Source organism: Mauremys reevesii, linkage group 1 (genome assembly GCF_016161935.1).
Source record: "Mauremys reevesii isolate NIE-2019 linkage group 1, ASM1616193v1, whole genome shotgun sequence".
NCBI lineage: Eukaryota > Metazoa > Chordata > Testudines > Geoemydidae > Mauremys > Mauremys reevesii.
Window position 1 is genome coordinate 125,686,968 of NC_052623.1, and position 23,770 is coordinate 125,710,737.

The 23,770-nt window shown below is 38.0% G+C and overlaps 1 protein-coding gene across 4 annotated transcripts in view; it reads right to left on the bottom strand.

Moving 5' to 3' along the window:
• Window positions 1-23,770, bottom strand: part of HERC2 (HECT and RLD domain containing E3 ubiquitin protein ligase 2) — a 201,145-nt gene that overhangs the window by 143,694 nt on the left and 33,681 nt on the right. For 3 of the 4 annotated variants that reach the window (XM_039525659.1, XM_039525678.1, XM_039525672.1), the window contains 12 exons: window positions 16,625-16,844; window positions 14,181-14,281; window positions 13,084-13,240; window positions 9,839-9,949; window positions 8,487-8,658; window positions 7,609-7,782; window positions 6,003-6,191; window positions 5,157-5,308; window positions 2,657-2,814; window positions 2,438-2,551; window positions 1,355-1,606; window positions 115-308 (listed from right to left, as the gene is read on the bottom strand). In XM_039525659.1, the coding sequence (XP_039381593.1) occupies window positions 115-308; window positions 1,355-1,606; window positions 2,438-2,551; window positions 2,657-2,814; window positions 5,157-5,308; window positions 6,003-6,191; window positions 7,609-7,782; window positions 8,487-8,658; window positions 9,839-9,949; window positions 13,084-13,240; window positions 14,181-14,281; window positions 16,625-16,844 (1,994 nt within the window). The remainder of the gene's footprint in view (window positions 1-114; window positions 309-1,354; window positions 1,607-2,437; window positions 2,552-2,656; window positions 2,815-5,156; window positions 5,309-6,002; window positions 6,192-7,608; window positions 7,783-8,486; window positions 8,659-9,838; window positions 9,950-13,083; window positions 13,241-14,180; window positions 14,282-16,624; window positions 16,845-23,770) is intronic. The other variant, XM_039525664.1, reaches the window with a different exon arrangement.

The window sequence follows — 23,770 nt, forward strand, 5'->3', positions numbered from 1 at the left end:
GCGAATCACTGATTTAGACCATAGGGAGAAGTAGGAATTAAATTACTGTACTACACTCCTCTAATTCCATGGACAGGTTGAAGACAAATCCTGAGTAACAGATTCAAAGCTTACCTGGGCAGGCCCACAAGCAATTCCAACAATGTGCTTTCTGTCTAATCCTGGGAGAGCAGTAGGCTCTGGTTTAGTGATCCTCAAAGTATCAAAATGCTGGCACTGATCATTGCTCCCCCAGCTGTGCACTTCACTATCCTCAGTAAGTGCCAAGCAATGGGTAGATCCAGCCGCCACATCCACCACTTTTTTCCCTGATAGCAAAAAGTGAACAAATATTAAACTTTGCTTACTACAAAGATTACATTTTTTAACAGAAAAACCATTTGTGGCATAGCTTTTGTGTTTCACCAACACCTACAATTACTAAAACCACAATTAAAAATGAGCAGAGTAAATACGTCAAACTGTAGTTCTACCTTCCACCTTAATAGACTGGAGAGTCTACCCCAAAAAAATTAGAAAGGTTTAAGAGACTTAAGCTATCTGAAGTGCCGAAGTGTATAAGACTGCAAAAATCTTGTGTTATTTTGCACCCATTTAGCTTAGTTGTTGATTTAGAAGAGTTTGATGGCATTTCCACTATTAAATGGAAAAGTGATTGGACAGTGTCACATGCTGAAGTCAATTGGTTCTGCCACACAACTCAGAATTTCTTTCAATTAAGTGACCTCATCACAATAGAAATGCAATGGATCAATATGTCCATTACAAAGATTTGTAAAACCCACTTCATAATACTGTCTTTTCTCATCTGCCCAACAGTATTTCAGGTTTGTTTTTAAAAAATGTAAGCAACAACTTTTAGCTCTTTTCTGAGCTACTCAAAACACTTATGCACATGCTTAACTTTAAGCACATGAGTAGTCCATGGTTCTCAACATTTCTATTCACGTATGTAAAGTTAAGCATGTGCATGTTTACAAGATTGGAGCCTAAATGAGTTTACATGCAAAAATTCTTCAGTCAGGCTAAGTGAGAAAAGCAGTAGGAATAGAGAAAGCCAAGAGTATAGAAACAAGAATTTTCAAGTATTAAAAGGTTTTAATAGAATAGCATAACAAGTCTGTTGGAATAACAGAAGTAAAATCTCAGATAAAATGCACAAGGGGGGGGCAAATACACTTGTTTAATACAAGTAAGTTACAATTTGACATCAATGAGAGCAGTGGTGAGATTCTTTAAGTTAGGATACAATATATGATAAAAAAGATTTCCATCAAAAACTAAGCACTTTTGACATTTTCCAACTTTCTAGGTTGAGAAAGAATTGCAATTGCCAATTTTGTGTTACACTTACCTTGCAAGCCTTCCAGCAGTTTAGGATATCGAACATGCTCTTCTGTTCCATGCCCAAGCCTCTGATTGTCACCTTTCCCCCAGGAATAGACCTGCCCGTCTTTTGTTAAAGCAACAGAAAATTGACTCCCACAGCGTACTTTCACAACATCCAGGTCCTGAAGCTTTTCTATCAACTTGGGAGTTTTGCAACCATCACTGCCACCTCTTCCTAGCTTCCCGTAATCTCCATCACCCCAAGACCACACCTGGCCTAGAAAGGGAGACATTGCACTGAACTTTCAGGTAAGTTACATATATTGACAAAAGTTGGTAAATTATTCAAATTAGAGCTTTTGGAAGTCACCTAAATATGACCACATTACGAGTCTCCAAAAAAAATAGTGGAGTTCACACATGCTCAGTACACACTTGTTAGAATTTTGCAGCTAAATTCTCTGAAGATTCTGCCTGTACTGAGGATGTTGCAGCCCAGGGATACAGGGGCTGAGCAAGATTTTCCTTGCAATTTCTCTTCCTGGCTGATGCAAGCTGCTGTGCCTCTGCTGGTGCTCAGGCAGCAAGAAGGAGAAGGAAGAAGCTACACTGAAATGCACAGTTGTGAGAAATGGGAGGCTGGATGGAAGCACAGTGGCAGGAGCCAATGGTGCTCTGGTGAAAGGCATAGGATAGAGTTATGTCTATTCAAGAGGGGTGTGTTACAACTGTACTCTGACCACTTCAAAAAAGTTTAAATCTCAAAAACAGTACTGGAAGTCTAGGTAGGTAAGAGATATTTTTGTGAAAAGGAGGAATATACAGCAGAATAGCTGGTGAGCTGAAGAGATGTCTGAAAAAGTCTGAGTAACTATACATCTGGAAAGAGTAGCAAGTTATATAAATTTAATGCTTAACTTTTCTCCTTTACGAATACTTTCAATTTTAAATACGTATTAAAATATAAATAATCACCTAGAGACTATTCTGAAAAAGCACTTTCAGTTTGAGATTCTCTTATAAAATTTGTTTCATGAACGTTCAGCATAAGACCTATACCACAAATGTCTTTCTAATGACATTAACCATGGCAAGTTTAGCCACTAACCATTTTCAGTCACTGCAAGAGTTTGAGCATCTCCACTTCCACAGGCCACATCAATAACCTTCAGTCCTTTCAGCCCTGTGACTAGCATTGGGATGGTCTGATCTTCACTGGAACCTTCCAAACAAAAAATAATTGCTTTGTCAAAAATACTCAAGAGACATATACATTTAAAATTTTCACAAATAGAACACCAGGCTTTAAGAAATTAGAGGAACGTACCATGCCCCAGCCTGCCATAGTTCCCTCGTCCCCATGTATACAACTCTCCCTCAGCAGTGATGGCTGCGCTATATGTGCTTCCACATGCAATATGAACAACATGTTTCCCAGCCTGCTTTCCAGATAAAGCAGATATCATCTTTGGTTCCTCTAGGGGTCTATTTTGAGAGAAGACAAGAGTCAGTAATTATGTGAAAAGATCTGTGGTAACCTGTCTGCTAGAAAATAAACTGATCATCACAATCACAACTACAAACCTTACTGACTGCCATAGGCAGCAAGATATAAATGGACCTGTAAAGCAAATTAAGGTTGAGCTTGATCAATAATAAACACAATATGCAAAGCACCTTGGAGAAGTTTAGTATATCACAGGCAGTGGTAGTGTAAAGTCTGATCGCTAGTATTTTTACCTCCAAGTAAGTCAGTCCAGTGGTTTTCACAGGCACTATACTTCACTGTGAAAAAAACTGAGCTCCAATTGCTGTATCTGAACAACTCCTTCCCTCCAATCTCAACCCCAAGACAGGAGCACTCCCTTATCCTGTACGGATTTGTCACCGCAGTGGTGCTTATCACCTCTGGGATACAAATTCAACACAGAACTATTTAAGTACACCCCTATACTGCATGGAAAACACTAGTTCAGCTACAGAACAAGACACTCACTCCTACTTTCTGGGCCAAGACAGAGCATTGCAACGTTACTGTTTAACACAGGAAAAAAAGGAATGGGGAACACACAACAGTTTGCACTTGCACTGAACCATTCTGAAATTGATTTGGCAAGTAAATAAGAAGGGAAGAGGGACTCCTGGGATCAGACATATGAGGCCTGGGAAAAATGGGAGGATGGGTGCCCTTCTGAAACTATAAATATTCCAGAAATAGGCACAGAAATTATCAAAAATATAAAAAATGATTACCTACCTTTCTGCAACTATTGTTAGAGATTTGTTGCAAAACATCCATTCCACTGTATGTGTGCACGCACCTCGTGCATAGTTGACTCCAGATAGACTCCAATAGAGAAGGGAAGGAGGATGGGTCATGGAATGGACATATCCAACACATCTCAAAGAACACCACTTACAGAAAGGTAGGTAACCATTTTTTCTTCTTCAAGAGCTTGCACATGTCCATTTCACTGTAGGTGACTCACAAGCAGACCAACGTGGAGGTGAGCTGGGAGAATATCTGACCAGTGTTTCTAGGACAACCTGTCGGAAATTTGCATGGTCCCTGCATTGACAGGAAATAGCATAAGGAGAGCAAAAGTATGGACTGATGACCAAGTCACTGTTTTGCAAACATCTGTGATAGGTACTTGGGCCAAGAATATTTGTCACTTACGTGGAATTTTCCCAAACATTTCAAGTAAACCAGGTGTGGGTCACTGCCCAGCATACGTTCAGCACAGGTCCAGAAGGACTTAAAACCTGATGAGCACAGCATCGTTCCAGTACCAATCCCAATACCGAAAGATGAAAAACTGGTCCCAAAAGACCTAAATCTAAAATCTATCACTAAAACTAACAAACCAATTTCTAACGACAACAGCATATAGATACATAAAGGCGTGAAGGCCGCACTTATGACAAAAGTTTGAGATCACTCCGACAACTTTTACTGGTGGAACTGAGAATTGGCGCAGCTTTTGTGGCGTGTGGCAACAGAGTGCTTGGGCCAGCCCAATGGATACTGCTAAGGGAAAAAGATCTCCAACCACGGTGCACAAGGAGCATACTCACCTCACATACAGTGGAATGAACATATGCAAGCACACGAAGAACTCAGAATTTTTAATTTAAAAGGAGAGAAAAAATATTCAGAAAGGATGTAATTTAACAGTTGATAATACATGCATGTGTTGTCCTGAAGTTGGATCGTTGTAAAAGACATTTTGGATTACTCAGTGTCAGATTTCATAAGTGGAGCTGGATTTCTTGAAAATCTTTATGTTAACACTGGTTAACAGATTAGATACATTTTTTATCATTTTCTATAGCCACAAATCAGTATTCAATTAAGACAAATATCCTTAAAAGACCTCCTGGATCATCTCGCCATGCAATAGAATTTTCTAAGCTAAGCAGGCATTCCCTTCATATATGTTCATTGTTGTCTAAAATCCATTAAAAAAATTAGAGGAAAGCTAGACCTTTCCATTGCCATTAACAACTGTAGTCTATTTGCCGGTCTAATCATGTCAACATAATTAAGACAAAATCTAAAGGAATGTATGTTTGTAAACCATCTTGCTTTGTTTAATTTCTTATCAATCTTTGAATGATACATATGTACTGGAGGACTTGAACAACTATAGCATACTATGGTATCTTTTTCCTGTTGTCATTTCGCTGTAAGTGGCTGTGTTTCAGTAACACTTATTAAATGTCTGCATATTTAATCCTACCTTAGTTTCTAACATTAAAGTAGAATATTTGTAAATACATTCTATGCTTAAGCTGGTGAATCAATGGTATTTTATTACACATACACTGTGTCCCCATGGCCTAGTCTTCCACCATCTCCACAACCCCAAGAGAAAACCTCTCCAGTTGCTGCCAAGGCAAGATAGTGGTGACCATCTGAATGTGCTGCAATCTTCACAATATTTCTAGAAGCAAGACTCTGCACCAGCTGTGGTCCCTGTAAATTAGTTAGAGACAATGTACAAAGAAAAGTTACTTATGTTGCTCGGAGTGTCAAAAAAAAACTCAGATAACTTGATAATTAGATTTTTCCCCAATAAGGCCTTACTTCAAAACTATACATTCCAGTATTAATTTAATAAAAACAGAGAACCAGGCCAGAAGTTCAGATCAAATATTTGGGTTTGGTGAAAAATAGAGGATGCTCTGGAGCTCCCATTTTGTCCCATCCTTATAATGCATGTAATATATATTAAACTGGCTTTTGTCTGATCATTTCAGATAGTCTTAGCTGCATATTTTTCTGTTTTAGTATAATTTTGTAAAGGGAATTTAATGCTTAGGCACTGGTAGTCAAAACATCCATTAGTTTAAATGCACTTCATGCTAAGCAATTGCCACGTTACATGGAAATAAATGGCAAAGCAATACCGCTGGAGAAGAAAGAGGGCATTGTTCATAAGGCCGGATTGTTGCGAGCACCATAACGAATATTTATAACATAGGAAAAATTCTTAACATGGCAAACAAAGGTGATAAACCATTGCTGCTGAGGGTTCAAAAACAAAGAATTTAAGATTAGCAGCATCACAATATCTCCATTACACATCTGAATGATTGTTCTTTCTAATCTCATAGCAGCATATTTTATAGAAAACGGTACGCTTAGTATGGATGTAAAAATCACCTACCAGTGTGTCACTGTTGTATGCCTGCGTGTAAACTCGTCCATTTCTAGATAAGATTAAAAAACGTTTCTCTGCACAGGCAATTTGCATAACTCCAAGATTGGCAAGTCCTTCACACTGAATTGGACCACTCACATTAGCATAATATTTCCATCCTATTAAACCCCAACCTATGACTTCTTGCAAAGATCCCTGTACGGCAACAAAAAGCTAAGTAAGAATTTACAGTTCACTACACAACTTAATTAAAAACACAAACACCAGGATATTTTTTCTAATAATTATGCTGCTTCAACAATACTTCAATCAATCAATATTCATGGTAGCTGTAAAAGTAAGACATCAATGAACCTTACCTATTAATAAGATATTAAAAATAGTCTCACACGCATCACAATCTAATTAAAAGATACCATAGGTGGGTGAGATAGTATCTTTTATTGGACCAACTTCTGGTGGTGGAAGAGACAAGCTTTCAAGCTACCCAAAACTTCTCTTCAGGTCTGGGAAAGATACTCAGTGTCACAGCTAAATACAAGGTCGAACAGATTGTGCTAATTGCTTATGCTAAACTATCTGTTCGACCTTGTATTTAGCTGTGACACTGAGTACCTTTCCCAGACCTGAAGAGAAGTTTTGGGTAGCTCAAAAGCTTCTCTCTCTCACCAACGGAAGTTGGTCCAATAAACGATATTACCTCACCCACCTTGTCTCTCTAATACCCTGTGACCGACATGGCCTACAGAATATACCATAAATATTTATAGCAAGTATGTAGAGAAGATCTTTCAACTAGTGAAGTTATATAAAAATTTGGGAGTTTCTTTAAATTGCTACTATACCAGAGCACTCTGACTTAAACATTTAAGAAATTTGGTCTGAACCATTTACTTTGATGGGCACTGGAAATAGTACATTTATGGGGCAGGATCAGCCATAGGTTTTGGGGAATGACTTGCTTGTCATTCTGTAGAAATCTTTGGCAGATGCAAAGAGCAGTAACAATGGGCTCCAGAATAAGCCACGTTCAGATAACCCCAGTGGTACTGGGAGAAGGGGATAAGAAGAAGGGAAACAGAAAACTAAGATCCCAGGGCTCAAAAAGTAGCTTGGAAAACAAAAATAAAAAGAGTGTAAGAAGAGTCTCCTCATTCCAATGAAAGTATTAAACTCTTTGGTACAGACTGTACATGTTTATATCCACTACAGGAGATCGTTCAGATATTACTCCTGAACTGCTTATATAACTTTGGATTCTTTTAAATTGAATTACGGATATTCTGAATAAATTTTTATCTGTACAGGGATTTCAGTCTTAAATTATACCTTACCTCCCTGGTCAGATACCATGTTTGGCCATAGCCAAACAAGAGGAAAAGAGGCAGGGAGGTTAAATACTCAGATTACTATAAACAGACAACTATGCATTTTGGAAACTCACTTTAGACACTCTATATGAAAATATTTTAAAACCAATAGTTACACTTCTCTTTATAAGTAAACTGATGATTTATTAAAATCACTGAATGGTCTTTCTTGATAGTTTAAAGAGAAAACAAATTGTCCATCTACAAACAGAATCCTTTTATTTGAGATTATATGAGATTACCTTATGAGATGTAGGAGAGCTACACTGTGGAGGCATACATGGAGTAGCCAGGCGATCTAAGTGGGCCATGATCACAACTGCCGTTTGTCGCAGATCAATTGCTAGCTCATTGTCCTGTGGTAAAGTCAGGTACCTCAGAAAACTCTCATTGGGACTCAGGGAGTAGGACAGCATCTAAGAAAGCAAAGAAAAGCAGTTTAAAATAAAAAAGTTAAAAACAGGAAAATGTTCAGAGTACTTTTTACACGCCCCATACGTTCTTTTCCCTTATTTCTCTAGATACAGATATGGCATATTTTGTGGATACTCAGCATCTGTAATTCCTATTGAAGTTAATAAGGGACTCGGCATCTGTATATAATATTCCTTCCTCATGCAAGCAATAATTTCAAGTATACATATACACTGAGAAATACATTGTTAAATTACGTTGATTAGCACTGAGTAAGCCACTATTTCAGTAACAGAAACTGATGCTACCTTTGTATCAATTGTGCTATTCAGTACTTCACAATAAAATTTAAGAATGTAATGATGTTTCAATCAAGTTAATGGAAAAAGTTAAATGTTCAAGAAAATTAATCCAAAATTAAGTTGTAGTACCACATAAAAACTATTTCTACAACAAAATCTAAAATGCAATATTTATATAAACATACTGCAAACTTCTAATCTGCCATCCCGAGAAAATGCAAAATGTACACACTGTAATACAACAGCTGTATATGTATCTTGATGTGTAAATTACTACTACAAAAGTGAAGTTACAAACTTTAGAAGAGCAACAATGAGCATCTATACTTGATTGCTAAGCAACATGACACAAATAATTGGATACTGGATAGAATATACTCATAAATAAACCAAGACACATATACCTGAATCTCATCCTCGGCGTTAGGTATGTCTTTATTACAGATTATGCTCTGAAACCGTTGCAGCAAAGGCAGAAGGGGTGCACTTGTGCCTTGTGCAGATCGCTCATTATCTGTTTCCCTTGTTCCATTATCCCAGAGTTGAAGCAGCAACATAACAGCAGACAACATTTGGCTGAAAGAGTAAGTTTATCATCCTGTTGTAAGCACTCCTACAGAAGTTATTTGAAGTTCTACATTAAATCAAATTTTAGAAGATGTGCATGTTTAGTAGTCAAGTATCAGAGGAGTAGCCGTGTGAGTCTGGATCTGTAAAAGCAGCAAAGAGTCCTGTGGCACCTTATAGACTAACAGACGTATTGGAGCATAAGCTTTCGTGGGTGAATACCCACTTCATTAAATCCGACGAAGTGGGTATTCAGCCACGAAAGCTCATGCTCCAATACGTCTGTTAGTCTATAAGGTGCCACAAGACTCTTTGCTGCTTTTGCATGTTTAGTAGTATGTGTGTGAGGGTATTAGGCAGAATCTACTCAAAGCTAGCTCACTTAGAAGTTTTGCTTAGTTTAGGGGGGGTTTTTTCCCCCCCAAAAAAGTGTCAAAGTGAAGTACAGTTTTTGAAATTTTGGGATTTTTTTTAGTTTTGGTATGTGTTCAAGTTTTAGCTCTGATTATTCAGTAGTTATTTAGAAAACTGAGCAATCTGTTTAAAAGTTGTGGTTATAGATAAACGTCGTAAGAACAGACTAAAAGTATCCTTCGCTGGTATAAATCAGCACAGCCCCATTGACTTCAATGGAACTATATCACTTATACCAGATGAAGATCTGGACCAAATGTCCACAAAAATGTATTTCAATATAGTTTTAATGTGCCTTCACCTCCTTTCTTGCAACATTTTAGCTACATAGGAATTACTATTCTGGCTCAGAACAGTAATCCATCACTGACAGATCTTGATGATTCACAAATATGAAAGAAGTCTTCTAGCAGAAAATTATGTAATAGACTGGCTCACTAAAATATGTTTTTTTCTAATCCCCATCAGTTACATTGGCTTAGACCCTGAAGAATGAGTGCTTAGTATTCCCTAATTTTCTATCTATATTTCATCCTTCATCATTACCCTTCATGATAGGAAATTATGGTCAAATCCTGGTCCCACTGACATCAATGCGAGTTTGCCATTGACTTCACTGGTGCTAGGATTTCACCTCTAATCATTACGGAGAGGACCCCATAGGTGTTGCATCAAAATGTTAACACTGAACTAATGCAAACTAGATGCCCAGAATTGCTCAGAACATTTTAATAGGTACTCTTGTTTGAGAGCAGAAAAGTGCTACATTTCTCACCTTAGTGTGCCCCTCTGCACTGCCAACTCTAACAATATAGCAAGTGCCAAGTGCTGGTCTTGTAATGGAATGTTTGCTGGCCCTTTGGAACTTGGAGCTCCATGTACATCCCTATTTAAAAAACAAAAAATACTTGAAGATGCAGAAATTAATGTTTGCAGCATTAATACATTACATGAGGTTTACAAAGAAACCACCGGGAAAAAACAAAACATATCTGCACAACTACAGTATCTACAAGGTGCTAGATGATGTCAACATTTATAGGATGATTATAAGCTTCTGGGCAGAAAAATATCTAGGAAAATATGCAGAAGATGAAGCAAAGTATTGACTCTCTTTTGGGGAGGTGCAGAGATTTGTTTTTAAAAAAAATAATCATCCTCAACTCCCTTGTGTATTTCGGAAGCGATACTTTTCAGCTGTGCTGATAATGGTGCCTGTTTCAATCCATGTTATGTGTCATTTTTGGAAAGTAGCGAACAGCAAAGACCAAAAACATCTGTATCAGGTGACCTAATTACTATGATTCCATTTGACAAGAGACCCAAAAGCCATACTGGCACATACAGAATCCAGAAGCATTCTTAGGTCCACTTCCTCTTGAGTACTGCATAAGTTTTGGACTTAACACTTCTACTGGTGATGCACTTTGCTCCTTCACCATTTGAAAAGCCTTAAAGCAAGAAGCACTGCTTATGTTGCATTTTGAACCATATATTCACAGAGGAATTTTACAAGTGATTGCTTATTGGATGCCACGTTTAGAAACTTCTTCCACAGAAGCACAGGGCCTCCACCAATCACCTAATATTTCCCATATCCAGAGTCATCCCTTGGGTAGGACAAATCAGGGCAACCGCTCCAGGCCCTGCGCTTAGGGGGACCCCATGGGCTGGTGCAATGGGCCTGCGCTGTCGGTCCCAGAAAAGACGAATCTGTCACTTCCGCCCCAGGCCCCGCAACCCCTAGGGACAGCCCTGCCCAGCACACTCTTTCTGCAGTTTTCAGAATTACTATTGTCATATCTGTCAAAAACTTTGATTAAAGAATTAGCTTTTCCAATCTTTGGGGACCTGCCTCAAACAGTCAGCAGCCAATTCATCGCATGTGTGGAATTTGTCTCTAGCCATCATTTGTATGGCAGCCATGGCATCCCATATATACACCGGAGGTCCTTTGTTGCATGCTCTTAGCTCATGGATTCTTTCAGATGGAGATTCCAGCTGATGCCCTCGTTCAGTTTTGTCTGTTCTTCTCATTGTTCCATCAGCATGAAAGAGGGACACAGGCAGCACAAGTCTTATTGGGTGACTAAGAACAGTTGACATTGAAACATCAAGTGCACCTCTCACAAATTTCTTCATTTGTTCTTCATAAACATCTGCTATTTTCAACAGAGACTTCTATACACCTGACATTACATGTAGTCCAACAGATATGCTGATAAGCACCTCAGCATGTGATTCAGGGTCAAATGGGTTTGTCATATTGTTGACGACGTGGTTGGTAAGAGCTGTAACATGCTCTTCATCCCTCTTCAGTGCATAGGCAAGGACTTGTTTGTGGACTTAATCTTCACTACTTCTTGTTAGGCTACTTCTTTCTCTCACAGCTTTTCCACATTCATAATATGAAGCTGTGTATTCTCATCTCTAACACTAATGCTGACCTATGCGTAAGTGTCACTGAATTAAAAAGCCAGTTTCTAGAACATTTCAAAAGCTAATACTGCATGCAAAGGCAATTTACAAATTAAAACCTTCTATCAGGCAAACTATATGCTGCATTGTAAATACAAAACTTACAAATGTAGAAGCATATTAGGAATTCAGGTACATTTATATCTACCCACTATGCAGTGTAAACTATGGGCCTGCAATCTACTGCTACTGGTGCACAACATTCAGTGAGACTGATCTGCTCAGCAAATTTCAATTGCAAATACAGAAAATTATAATCTCTTGTGAAATACTTTGATGATTAAGAATATCTTCTTCTTTTTCCTTTATGCCACTTTTCCTAGTGAGGGTCGCAGCAGTAGCACAGAGAGTAAGAGGACCAGACCTCCTTTTCCTCCGCAACATGTTCCAGCTCCTCCTGGGGGATTCCCCAGTGTTCCCAGGGCAGCCAGGAGATATAATCCCTCCAGCATGTCCTGGGTCAGCCTCAGGGCCTCTTCCCAGTGGGATGTGCCCAGGAGAATATGCGATGTAAAAACATTTCATGTTAGAATATTGCAAAATGTGATATTCCCCATTTTTGTCACATGCTAAACAGCTTCATTTCTGGAAAAAAAAACATGCCCATGCAAAGCCAGTAAAACTCTTAATACATTGTTGTTTGGTAGCTTTGACCAATAACCACCACGTTAAGGTGTTCAAATTAATTTAAACAGTAAAAACTGTAGTCAGTCACAGTCATGTTGCAGCGTTTCTGGAACTGTGCAAAAAACACCTCAACCACAGTTTTACAGAACCACTTGACAGTGCCACATCATACCTCCTCAAAACGTACATAAAATAAACTTTCAGATTATATATGATGTGGGTGTGTATATGTCGGATACATTCAACTCCGAAAATACGGCCCTTTTTGGAGACCTGCCACACACCTACTGTGTGGATCCCAGGATCCCAGTCCTGAGCGACATAGCTGTGTTGGCAGAAGTTTTTAGTCCGGGTCTGTAGTATTAGTTTTGTATTAACATTGCTTTCCCATTTCAACATTTTCTATAAAATTAAGATGCAAGCTGGATCATGTGTGTTCATTTGAATATGTGTTCAAGTGCAATTTAAACTCAATATTTTTGTACAATTTAAACTAAAAAGGAGAACGTATTGTTCAGTATGCAATTCTCATTCACTTTTACATAACATCTCATTAAAGATTATATATCTATGCCAAGTCTGAACATTAAACATAGTCCATTTAAGTTACCTAAGCACAGTACATCTGAGCAATTTTCTTTGAAAATTATGAAAAACAAGGTCATTTTGAGATAGCGATACTCTAGAGAGACAGCCCACATCAAGCAAGTGGTACGTTCGCGCTCTCTCTCTCTCTACACACACACACACACCTGTCTGTCTACGAGTTGCTTGATGCCAGGGTCTCAGAAAAGGAAACTACTCTATGTAGCGCTCAATTTACCAGAAACTATTTTTGCTTAGCCATCAGTTGTTAAAAATTCAGACTCGCCCTTCAATGCCAATTCAAACAAACCAACCACAAAAACCACTTACCCGGTCACAACAGACCTTAGGAATTTAGTAGCTCTCTCCACAACTTCCAACCATACAGATGATACAGTCCCTTCATCAAAAAGGGATGCTTCTGGTAGTGCTCGTAGTGCATCAAGAGATTCTTGTAACAATTCACTGCAAAGGTCTGCATCCTCACCTACCAGTCAAGATAACATATCAGTTACCTTACAATATGTACTAGATAGCTAACTAAGGGTACATCAGTATTTTCTCAAAATCATTCTGAGTATGAACTTTAGAAAAAGCAATTACAAGCCGCCAAAACTGGTAAGTGTATAAAGTATATATATATTATGGATTAATTTTCACAGAATAATGTTGACTGGAATTTTAAGGAGCTGTATAGCTAACCATCACAACCACACAGTAGGTCTAGTTATTCCTAAATCATAGGCATCAATAGGAGTCTCATCAGTTTCCCTGCCAGCCTGTCCCATTATTTTTTATTCTAGACACAAAGTTTTAGCATTTAACTTTTTCATTCATCACCTGCACCCTAAAAACAGTTACTTTTAATCAAGCTGAATAAAGATTATGTCCAGGCTAGTGGGCTGCATATAGGTTCAGAGCTATTAGCTCCCTCTCTGGAGGTGGGCAGAGAAACAGAAAGCAGAGCAGAAGGACATCACTACACCTTTTTGAAGGAAAATGATGGATTATTATTAAGGCAGTTGAATGCTGCCCTGGAGAACTGGATTCTATCTCTTCCTCTGCCACAGAATTCTATGGTATGCTGGACAAAGTCACTTAAACCATAGTTATTAATTGGGTGTTCTTCATTTTCTGAGTGCTGACTCGAGACCCTGGAGCCTGATTTGCAGAAGTGCTGACTACTCATAAATAGCAACTGAATTAAATGGGATCTATCCCTTGCACATATGAAGTGCTGCATAATGCTAATTACTCTGAAAAATCAGGTCCTAGATGTCTCAAATTGGGCACCCAACATTAATGGACTTTTTACCTCAATCTCTCTCTGGCTCAGCTTTGTGACCTTAAGAATGTTCTTTTAAACCTAGTTTGTGCATGTAATTATACAAAATAAGGTAAACATAAGATTGCAAAATGGACTGTACCTGATCTCCAAGCTCTGCGAAGGAATGCAAATGCAAATGAAAGTGCTGCTCTGGATCCCACTCGTGCAAGTCCTTCTACACCTTTGCCTACAGGTCTGGGACTAAGACAAGAAAATTAAAAAATTAAAAATCCTTTCTTAGAGAAAGTTAATGCTCTTAAATGTTAAGAGCCAAGATTCGTTTCCATTGTCCAAAAAGATCAACCCCATCCTCCAAGAACCTTGGTTTAAAATAAGTCAGAAGCAAGACTGATATCTCGTGTGTTGCCTGTTCCTAAATCTTACCACTATTGTTGATAAGAAAGCTCTAGTTTTAGGCCTCCTTACAGAAAACTGAGGCTAAAAAAGTTGTACTTGTTCAGTTTTGTGACCAATGTAGAGTTAGTGTTAACCAACTAGTGAGAAGACTCGTGTCATGTGAAACTGTCATTATCCTGAAGATTTTCTCAGAGCTAGTATGTTCTATGACAGAACATCTTTCAAAAGAATTTACCTTAGAACCCCAAATGTGGGCTCTTATTATCAAGGTGATTTTCAAAAGCCACTATGAATAAAAATATTGAAGTGTTTTGGTTCTTTTTATAAAAATATCAGAAGCTCAACACTACTGTACTCATGCAAAAGAACTACAAGTTGAAATTGATACAATAAATGAAAGTGACTAGGGTTATTATCCCAGTTAATTCAATAAAGGTAACAGCATAAATGATGAAAAGTAAGTAAAAATTGTATATGTTCATTTTTAAATTCCTAAAGCATTACAGATTAAAATATTTTAATGTGTTAAATATCCCTTAGTGATTTTGTAATTCTATGTACACAATCATATTTCTGCTAAGTGTATGGTGTTGCATTTACAGTCTGCTTCAATCTATTTTCCAAACAGTTTTAGTTTTCTTGCAAACCCAGCTGTAACTTTTGTCTTACACTTTTAATACCAGGATTCGTACATATTTTGACATGACTGTTCACACCTTAAGAATGCCACTGAAAGACAGCTATTAAAATAAGCTTTCTACAACAGCACATGCTTTTGAATGGTCCTCCTGCAGTCATGTTCAGGGCTGCAGCTATGATGTTGCATCTGGGATATTCTTCTGTCCAGCACTATATTCAACCTGGCTCTGATACACCTGCATTAATCTGTACCCAACAGCTCTTTCTCCTACGGAGTCTCTCCCTCAAATTATTGATGCTAAGCTCTAACAGTTTTGTAATCTCTTTTCCAATTAACTTTTTTAATGAGGGTCATATTAACAATGCTTTTATTTGCAAGTTCAATAATGGGTTGCAGAAAGAGGAAGCATACATTTAATTTTTCTTAATAGCATTCACTAACCTTTTTATTTTTATTTGTGAAATCACATTAAAATAAAGAAGTTTCACCTTCTACTTGCAGAATGAGCAACCTCCCCCTATCCCACTGTTTCTCTCAGAAAGAATGACAATCTTGTCCTTCCTTTTGGTTGCACATCAGGGATTTGGACTGCTTTGGTTTGCTGCCCCAATAAAAAGGTTAAATTTTTTATACTGAAATTTCAACAGAATGATTTTTTAAAAAGTATTGGTCTACTTAAGTCATGTCTGAGGCCAAAAGATTTCTTCAAGGAATAGAAACAGCCAGACATTGGCGCATCATCATTGCTAGATCACTCATAAGTACTCTTTCCTTTAAAGACATTCTTGCAGAGGAGTATAGAAATTAATCAAATAAAGGCTGTCAGCACTAACAAAGGAATTTCAACTTGAACTGCCTCACACTCTTGATCAAATACAGCATGCCCCTTCCCTTCACTTACACCTTGCCTGTGAACTAGAATTAGCAAGTTTATTTACAGCAGAAAAGTAACTGCATTCTAAGTACAAAAACTTACAAATAGAGAAGCATATTAGGAATTCATGTACATTTATATCTACCCACTATTTCTTGTTCAGTTATTGTTTTCTTTGCCATATCTGCAGCTACTCCCTTTTATCATTTTTTGCCCGTATCAAGATAATGCAGGACAAGGAAAACTATTTTTCAGGCACTGTTTAAAGTGTGTCCTGTGCCCTGTGTATGTAAGTATATTCTAACAACACAGCTACTAATGTCATTACAGTCATATGATCTCCCTTGACGTAAATTCTGAAGCAGGCCTGACCATAGCTAGCTAGAATGACATACAAGAAACATCTTGGTGAAAATAGCATGACAGCTTATAGGAAGTTTCTGCCATAGGAACATGATGTATTGGAAACATGGGGCAATATTTAAGTGTCAACCAAGGACCAAAGCCACTGTCTCAAAGATAATACAAGCACCAGAGGTATTGAATGTAAGCCCAGAAGGAAAAATAAACGAGTTCTAAGGTCTCCCACATTAGTGAAGTCACAAAAAGATGACTAACATCTGTTTTAAATTGATCTAGCACTAGAGCAACCTGCTTGTCCTGATCTCATTACCTTTTCTTGTCCGCAGCAGGCAGAGGAATACTACTGCTTTTCCACTTAACCTTGACATTCTCCTGAAGAACAGTTCTGTTCAATGCAATGAAATATCGTTCCAGGACAACTAGCCTCTGCTTCAGCCGCAGAGCCGAAAGAGTTGTCGTGGCAGTTTGTGTGGCCAGAACTTGCTGTTCCTTCACCAGCACATACAGGCACTCTTTCAACTCATTCACATCTAAAAGAAACATGGCAGAAAGTATTACTACTGTGAGACAGCAAGATGAACACAACATGTAACCGAGTTCACAAATATGAAAACAGGTAAACTGAACAATCTGAGGCGACCAAGCATTCTAAATCTCAAAAGTTAGTACGACAAAGACAACTATTTTTCAGTTTGCAATTTTAAAAAAATGCAAAAAACAGCACCGTTTAAAGTATGTCCTGTGCCCTATGCAAGTATATTCTAAGAATATACTACTACTACTACTGTTATTACAGCTAAATCTGACTTTACTCCATAAAACTCACTTGTCTTCTTACATACACACACTTCAGTAACAGATATGTATAACAGCAAAGATAAGGTTATTATGGAAAACTATTTTCTTACTTGTGTAAATAAATCTGAATCTTAATAGTTCATTAATGTAGTCTCAATATGTGGTATAAAGTATTTAAGTGTTCTAAATAAACCACTTTGACAGCAAATTTCTATCATCTAGCAGACCTTGTGGACAGAGCTCTTATGTGCAGCCAAAAGCCTTATATAAGGTCTGTTGCTTGCATTTTATGTCCTGATATACGTTATCTTATGTTTCTTAGTATTTATAAAGCAACTCTCAGAAGCTCCAGGATCACTGCCAAGGGCTGCTGAGCTTACAAAACAAGAAGTGTTAGAAATTAAAGCACATCTTGAGAACACTGCCAAACAAAACATGTTTAGAGACTGAATGTGTGCTACGCTGTATCACTCAAAGAGTTCGGAGCTGTCCAAACAGAAAAGGCAAGGTCAATGGCTCAAGGAGCTCACAATCTAATGACAAGGGAGTAGGGGAAAGGAACACGCATACTGTAAATATATTTTAAATACAATTATAAGCATGCTTAATTACTATGGCAAATTTCAGTAAAGGTTATAAAAAGTTTCTTAGCAGGCTTCCTTTCTATCAACTGTCTGATCACTAAAGGCCATCTCACACTGCTTCTCTCTAAATTACAGCACCCGTAATATTCTCCAGCCTGGCCAGTTACCTAGCTCATAGTAACAAACATAAGTATTTTGTTTTAACAAATTTATGAGTATTTGAATCCAGCTTATGACACAGAAGAACTCCTCACCCACAGTGCAATGGTGTTTGTGAACAGCAGTGAACAACAGTGCTAACAGAACTACATCTGCAGTTTGGGGAACCCCATTTCACAAAACATTCATAAGAACGGCTTTACTGAGTCAGACCAAAGGTCCATCTAGCCCAGTATCCTGTCTTCCGACAGTGGCCAATGCCAAATGCCCCAGAGGGAATGAACAAAACAGGTAATCATCAAGTGATCCCCTCCTTTCGCCCATTCCCAGCTTCTGGCAAACAGAGGCTAGGGACACCATTCCTGCCCACCCTGGCTAATAGTCATCGGTGGACCTATCCTGAAGGAACATACCTAGTTCTTTTTTGAACCCTGTTATAGTCTTGGCCTTTATAACATCCTCTGGCAAAGAGTTCCACAGGCTGACTATGCATTGTGTGAAGAAATACTTTTGTTTGTTTTAAATCTGCTGCCTATTAATTTAGTGACCCCTAGTTCTTGTTATGAGGAGTACGTAACACTTCCTTATTTACTTTCTCCACATTAGTCATGATTTTATAGACCTCTATCATATCCCCCCTTAATCGTGTCTTTTCCAAGCTGAAAAGTTCCAGTTTTATTAATCTCTCCTCATTCGGAAGCCATTCCATACCCCTAATTATTTTTGTTGTCCTTTTCCAATATACATCTAGCACACCTCTCACATTACAGTCGTAACAGTTACATGACACTCATTCAGTATCATCGCCCTGTAAATTCAGGTCTTTGCAGTACATTTTATGGACTGCCTCTCTTTTGTGAGATGTCTTTGCACACGTAGCAGCAAATTCAAATGATCATTTCTGCAGCCATATCACATTGCAAATTCATGTCTAATTTTCTGTCCGCTATCACCCCATCCTCATTTTCAGCATTATCTATTCAGGTTTTTCCTTTCCATTGTGGGTATATTCAATTCCCTCACTCTTCCCCCCCCCCCCCCCAAAAAATATTTTGCATGTATTCATCTCCATTATTTATTTAGACATGAAAATGCTCCTAGCCCTGGATCCTGGCATCTTTAATACCTTTTTAAAATTACAAGTAAACCAAAAAACCAGAAGCAACCTGAATTATAATCACCTATAATTAGATCTTATAACTAAAGAAAAATAAGGGAAAATACCCCATCTTCTTTAAATACTAACCATTATGCAACTCACACCTCGTCAAATGTCCCCTTAGAAACGTGCTCTACAAATTTTCTTTCACGAAATATACCATATACTGCAGGCGATTTACAAGATGTGAAACTTCTACATTAATCAAGAAAACCAAAATAAAAGCTGCTGCAAAACACAGAAAGTGTAAAAATATTGTGAAGTGAGATGCACAGACTGTGCGCCTGGCTACTTACTGATGTAACCATAGCATCCCAACCTTTATTTTGTAAACAAAAACAAAGAGGGAACATCTTGTAGTGCATGGCCTTCTGTATTTCAGAGTATCATAACAGAACTACTTGTTTGAGATTGGCATGTCAGCTTTACTTGCTGCCTCTCGTAAACAATCTGAAGAGGTAAAATCAGTATTCTCCTTACCCTCCCCAACAGAAAATCCTATCAGCTTCCAAAGGCTAACTCAGAGATGCAGCAGTGAATTAAAAATAGCCATCCAAGAATAACCCTTCTGCATTTTACTAAGATGATTTTATTAACTGTGGCCTTTTTGACAGCTGATTTAAATATGCAGATTTAATCATGCCCTGACCTAACTTTCCCATATACTTTTAACTACAACCCACCTACCCTTCCTTTAATGGTCATGGAAGAAGAATAAAGCACATGCTCACAGGAGTTCTGGTTGTGATACAACATGGAAGGGAACTCATTTAGATTTCCTTGTAAGCATCAGTAAATGACTCCTACATTTGGGAAAATCCATTTATTCTTTCAATACAAGTGTTAAGCACTTCTGCAGCCTGCCATATACTTAGGGAATAGCCACTACTTTATGATTCTTGACCTGGGACATAGGATCTATATAAATATGGCATCGAGTGCCGGACTCAGCAGGTCTACAGAGTAATATTCAATTAATGGGTCATTCATAATTCCTAGCAATTGACAACAATTAAATAAATTGGGGCAAGCCTTAAAGCGACCTCCAAGAGCAAAAAAATAGATATAAGTTGTCAGAGGAAAAAAGTCCTTCTATTCCAAATGACACAAAAACAATGAAAGTATATAAGTGATAAATTTATGGAAGTGACCACAGAGGAGAACTGGAGGTCACTTCCGTTCCCCAAGCACCAGGAGGAAGACCAGATCCCACCACAACAAGTATCACAGGGGCAGTTTCTCTTAAAAAACACTAAAATATGAAGAGGTTTGAGAACTTTTGTTGAATTGCCAAGTTTAGCAAAGGAACCTACAGCGTATATGACGGGGGTACATTTTAACCTATACGTATCCAAAAGATCAGACAAACCTGGGCAAAAATCTATTTTAAGAACGTAGCAGCAACACATGACTACACTTGCAAATACATATTAAATAATAAGTTTAATTTAAACAGAACAGGGACATTTTTTCTCAAGGGTAACCAAGCTTCGGATTTTCCATTCTTATAGGTAATGGCTGAGTTTCCCTTACTGGAATTCAAGAAAAACTGGACAGGTACTTGGATACCAGTTGTCTTGAGATATAAATGGGATTAAATGCTTAAATAAGACAAGTCTTGTTAACATGAACATTTTCCACAGAACATTTTCTTTTCACTTCTTCAGGAACACTGAGCAATTATCATCCATTAGGATAAAGTGGACTGCAAGGCATTACTAGTTTCCCGCAATAATATGGTAGGGTGTTTTTGTTTGCTTCAGGGGGTAAGGGTATAAGTGAGGAAAGGAAAGAGTGGGCACTCACAGACCTTCATCCTTCCACTCATCTGTATTTCTGAATCTTAGCCTAACAAAATTCATTCTCCTAAAGAAGGAATATTAAGTGAGCAATATTTTTCCTATTAATTATCCTTTTTACTATAATTTTAAAGGTGGTTATAAAAGGATATATTATTTAATTACAGATTTTTTGGTAACAATTTTGTATGTAGATAAGGTATTCTGACTTAGTCCATTAACTCAGTACTAACAACCCATAAAGCATGGAACTTCCACAAAATTTTCCTCATAATTCAGAAAGATTTGCAAACTGTTGCTACAACGTGTATCTACAATATCTCACTGAATCCATTCTGGTAATTCTCATCTTCCCCAGTGGGCACTACCTCTAAAGTGACTTCCTGATGCAATTAGCTTTACTAGCAGTACCAGAAAACAAGACACATTAGTATCTAAAAACAGCAAACTTGCCCCCATACACCTTAAATCCCCTGGAGTCCTGTGTAGAAAACAATGGCTTACAAACACTTGACTTAAGTCACTGCTGGTACAAACTAGTTTTGACTACACAAGGAAGCTATCAGTTTTATTTTATTTATAAATTTCTTGTTCATTTAAAGTTAATATGCTACTGCTTATTCCTATCTTTTCTATTTTATGCTACTGAAGGATGTTAAAAAAATAAAGTCATAAATAGAAAAGTAGTATTTCTGCTTCAAATCATTTAAAATGTGAACTATACAGCCGATTTCAAAAACTGAATGGAACTGGAATAAAGTAATTCCATCCTTGTGTATATGTAGCATTTCATGCTTTAATAAAATGTAACGTGACTGAATTAGGGACTTTTTTCCTGACTTTTATAACTGAGCTTTTACATGTATAAGTGTTGTATCAAAATTTTTGCTTTTGTTTTATAAGAGAAAACACTGACTAATGTCAGATGACATCAAGTAAATGTACAGAAGAACTACATTTAAAGCAAATAAAAATAGCTTAGTTTAGCTTACTGACTGTAGCTTTATTTCTTCAACCTTTTTCTTAAAGCATGCTTTATACTTTTTTCTACAAATTGAAATGGCATTTAACTTCAGGAGAAAAGTTGAACTTTTGGACTTAGAACAGTAATGGGCTATATAACCCATTATTATTCAAGTATTATGTAAGTACCTGAAAACAGGTTTGAAGGTAAACAGTGTCTAATTAATTTGACTATGTAGCTCTTCATCACATTTTTCTAAAATTAAAATATAAATATTCTTACGAAGACAAGGACAAGCAGAGGGCAATAAACTGTAGCTACAGTACTCTGTTCACTACATCCATTTAAGAACAGTAAGTTAGCAATAGGCTAATATATATCAAGTGTGCTAAAAAGTTTATTAAACACAGCCACACTCTTGTGAGCACCACTATGTAGGCAGCTGGGCAATTTAAGTTAAAGTTTAGGTTAGATACATGAATTGTGAGTTAAGGCCATATAAAGCCTCTAATTGAATTCAGACATTACCATCATTTGCTGGATGGAAACACTGAAAACTGACAGGATTTCTAAAAAATTGTTTAGAAAATGCATTTTTTTAGTGCATTATATGTATTCTTAGGGCTTGGCTACACTTGCGAGTTACAGTGCAATAAAGGAGCCCTGGGGGCACTAACTCACTATCCATCCACACTGGCAAGTCACGTAGAGAGCTCTGACTCCACGGCTACAGCACTGCTGGTACTCCACCTCGGCGAGTGGAATAACGTTTGCTGCACCCCCGCAGCACCAGTGAGGACGAGGTGTTGCATTACTGCACTCTGATCAGCCTCCGGAGAGGTCCCATAATCCCCTTAAGTCAAGTGGCCACTCTTCTCATTGTTTTGAGCTTGCGTTTGAAAGCTCCGTTTCTGACAGCCGGCTGAGACAAAGCAACCATTAGTGTGGAATGCTGTGTGTGAAAGAAAGAGGTGTGGGGGGTGTCTGCTGCTGTCTGAACTTACAAGACAGAATGGTGACATGCTCTCAACCCACCGAAACCCACTCTCTCTCCCCCCCACAAAACACACACCCTATCACACTACTCCCCACCCCATTTGAAAAGCATGTTGCAGTCACTTGCATGCTGGGATAGCTGCCCATAATGCACCGCTCCCAATGCTGCTGCAAGTGCTGCAAATGTGGCCACGCCAGTGCGCTTGAAGCTGTCAGTTTGGACTGCAGCGCTTTTCCTACTGCGCTCTACGAAGGCTGGTTTAACTCAAAGCGCCCTACATCTGCAAGTGTAGCTGTGCCCTTATTCAGGATTCATTTAGTGACTTTAAGGCACTATAACCACTGTAGTTTTTCCAACTCCTTTAATAACTAACCGCACTGCAGGACTCTGCAGATTAATGCTATCACTCAGGGGACACCACCATCACCACGCTCTCGCACAAAATAGACTGAAGAAAAGGAAGGGTACCAAGAATGAAAGAGGACAATGTATAAATAAAGCAATACAAGATTAAAAGGCTACTTCTCCAACCCAAAAGAGGTTTTGTACCACTGTAGAGCATGTTATTTTCCTATTTCATGTCCAGGAAAGAGAGAAGCTGCACTTATATATACACACCTTTGCATCACTGGACCCTCAACAAACATTACCAAAAAAAAACTGCAATTTAGAAAATAAATGAAAGCTAAGGTTTTAAGGAGAAGCGATACAAAAATTAGGGTGGGTTAGTAAATCATAAAATTAGGATTTTTTCCAAGGGAAAGCAAGGCAAAAGGCAGCTAGAAATGCTCTTCTCTCAAACTTAGATTAGTAAGGACTGAATGTAAAATGGAAACAGAGTAAGAAGCCACTGAGTAGTCAAATTTGCATGTCATTACCACAAATGTCTAAGATTTATACTATGGTAACAACCAAAAACCCTAATCAGAAGGGCTTCATTGTTCTGTACGAATATGTATCTATCATTGCTGCCCCAAAAACCTGACAAAAGGGCTT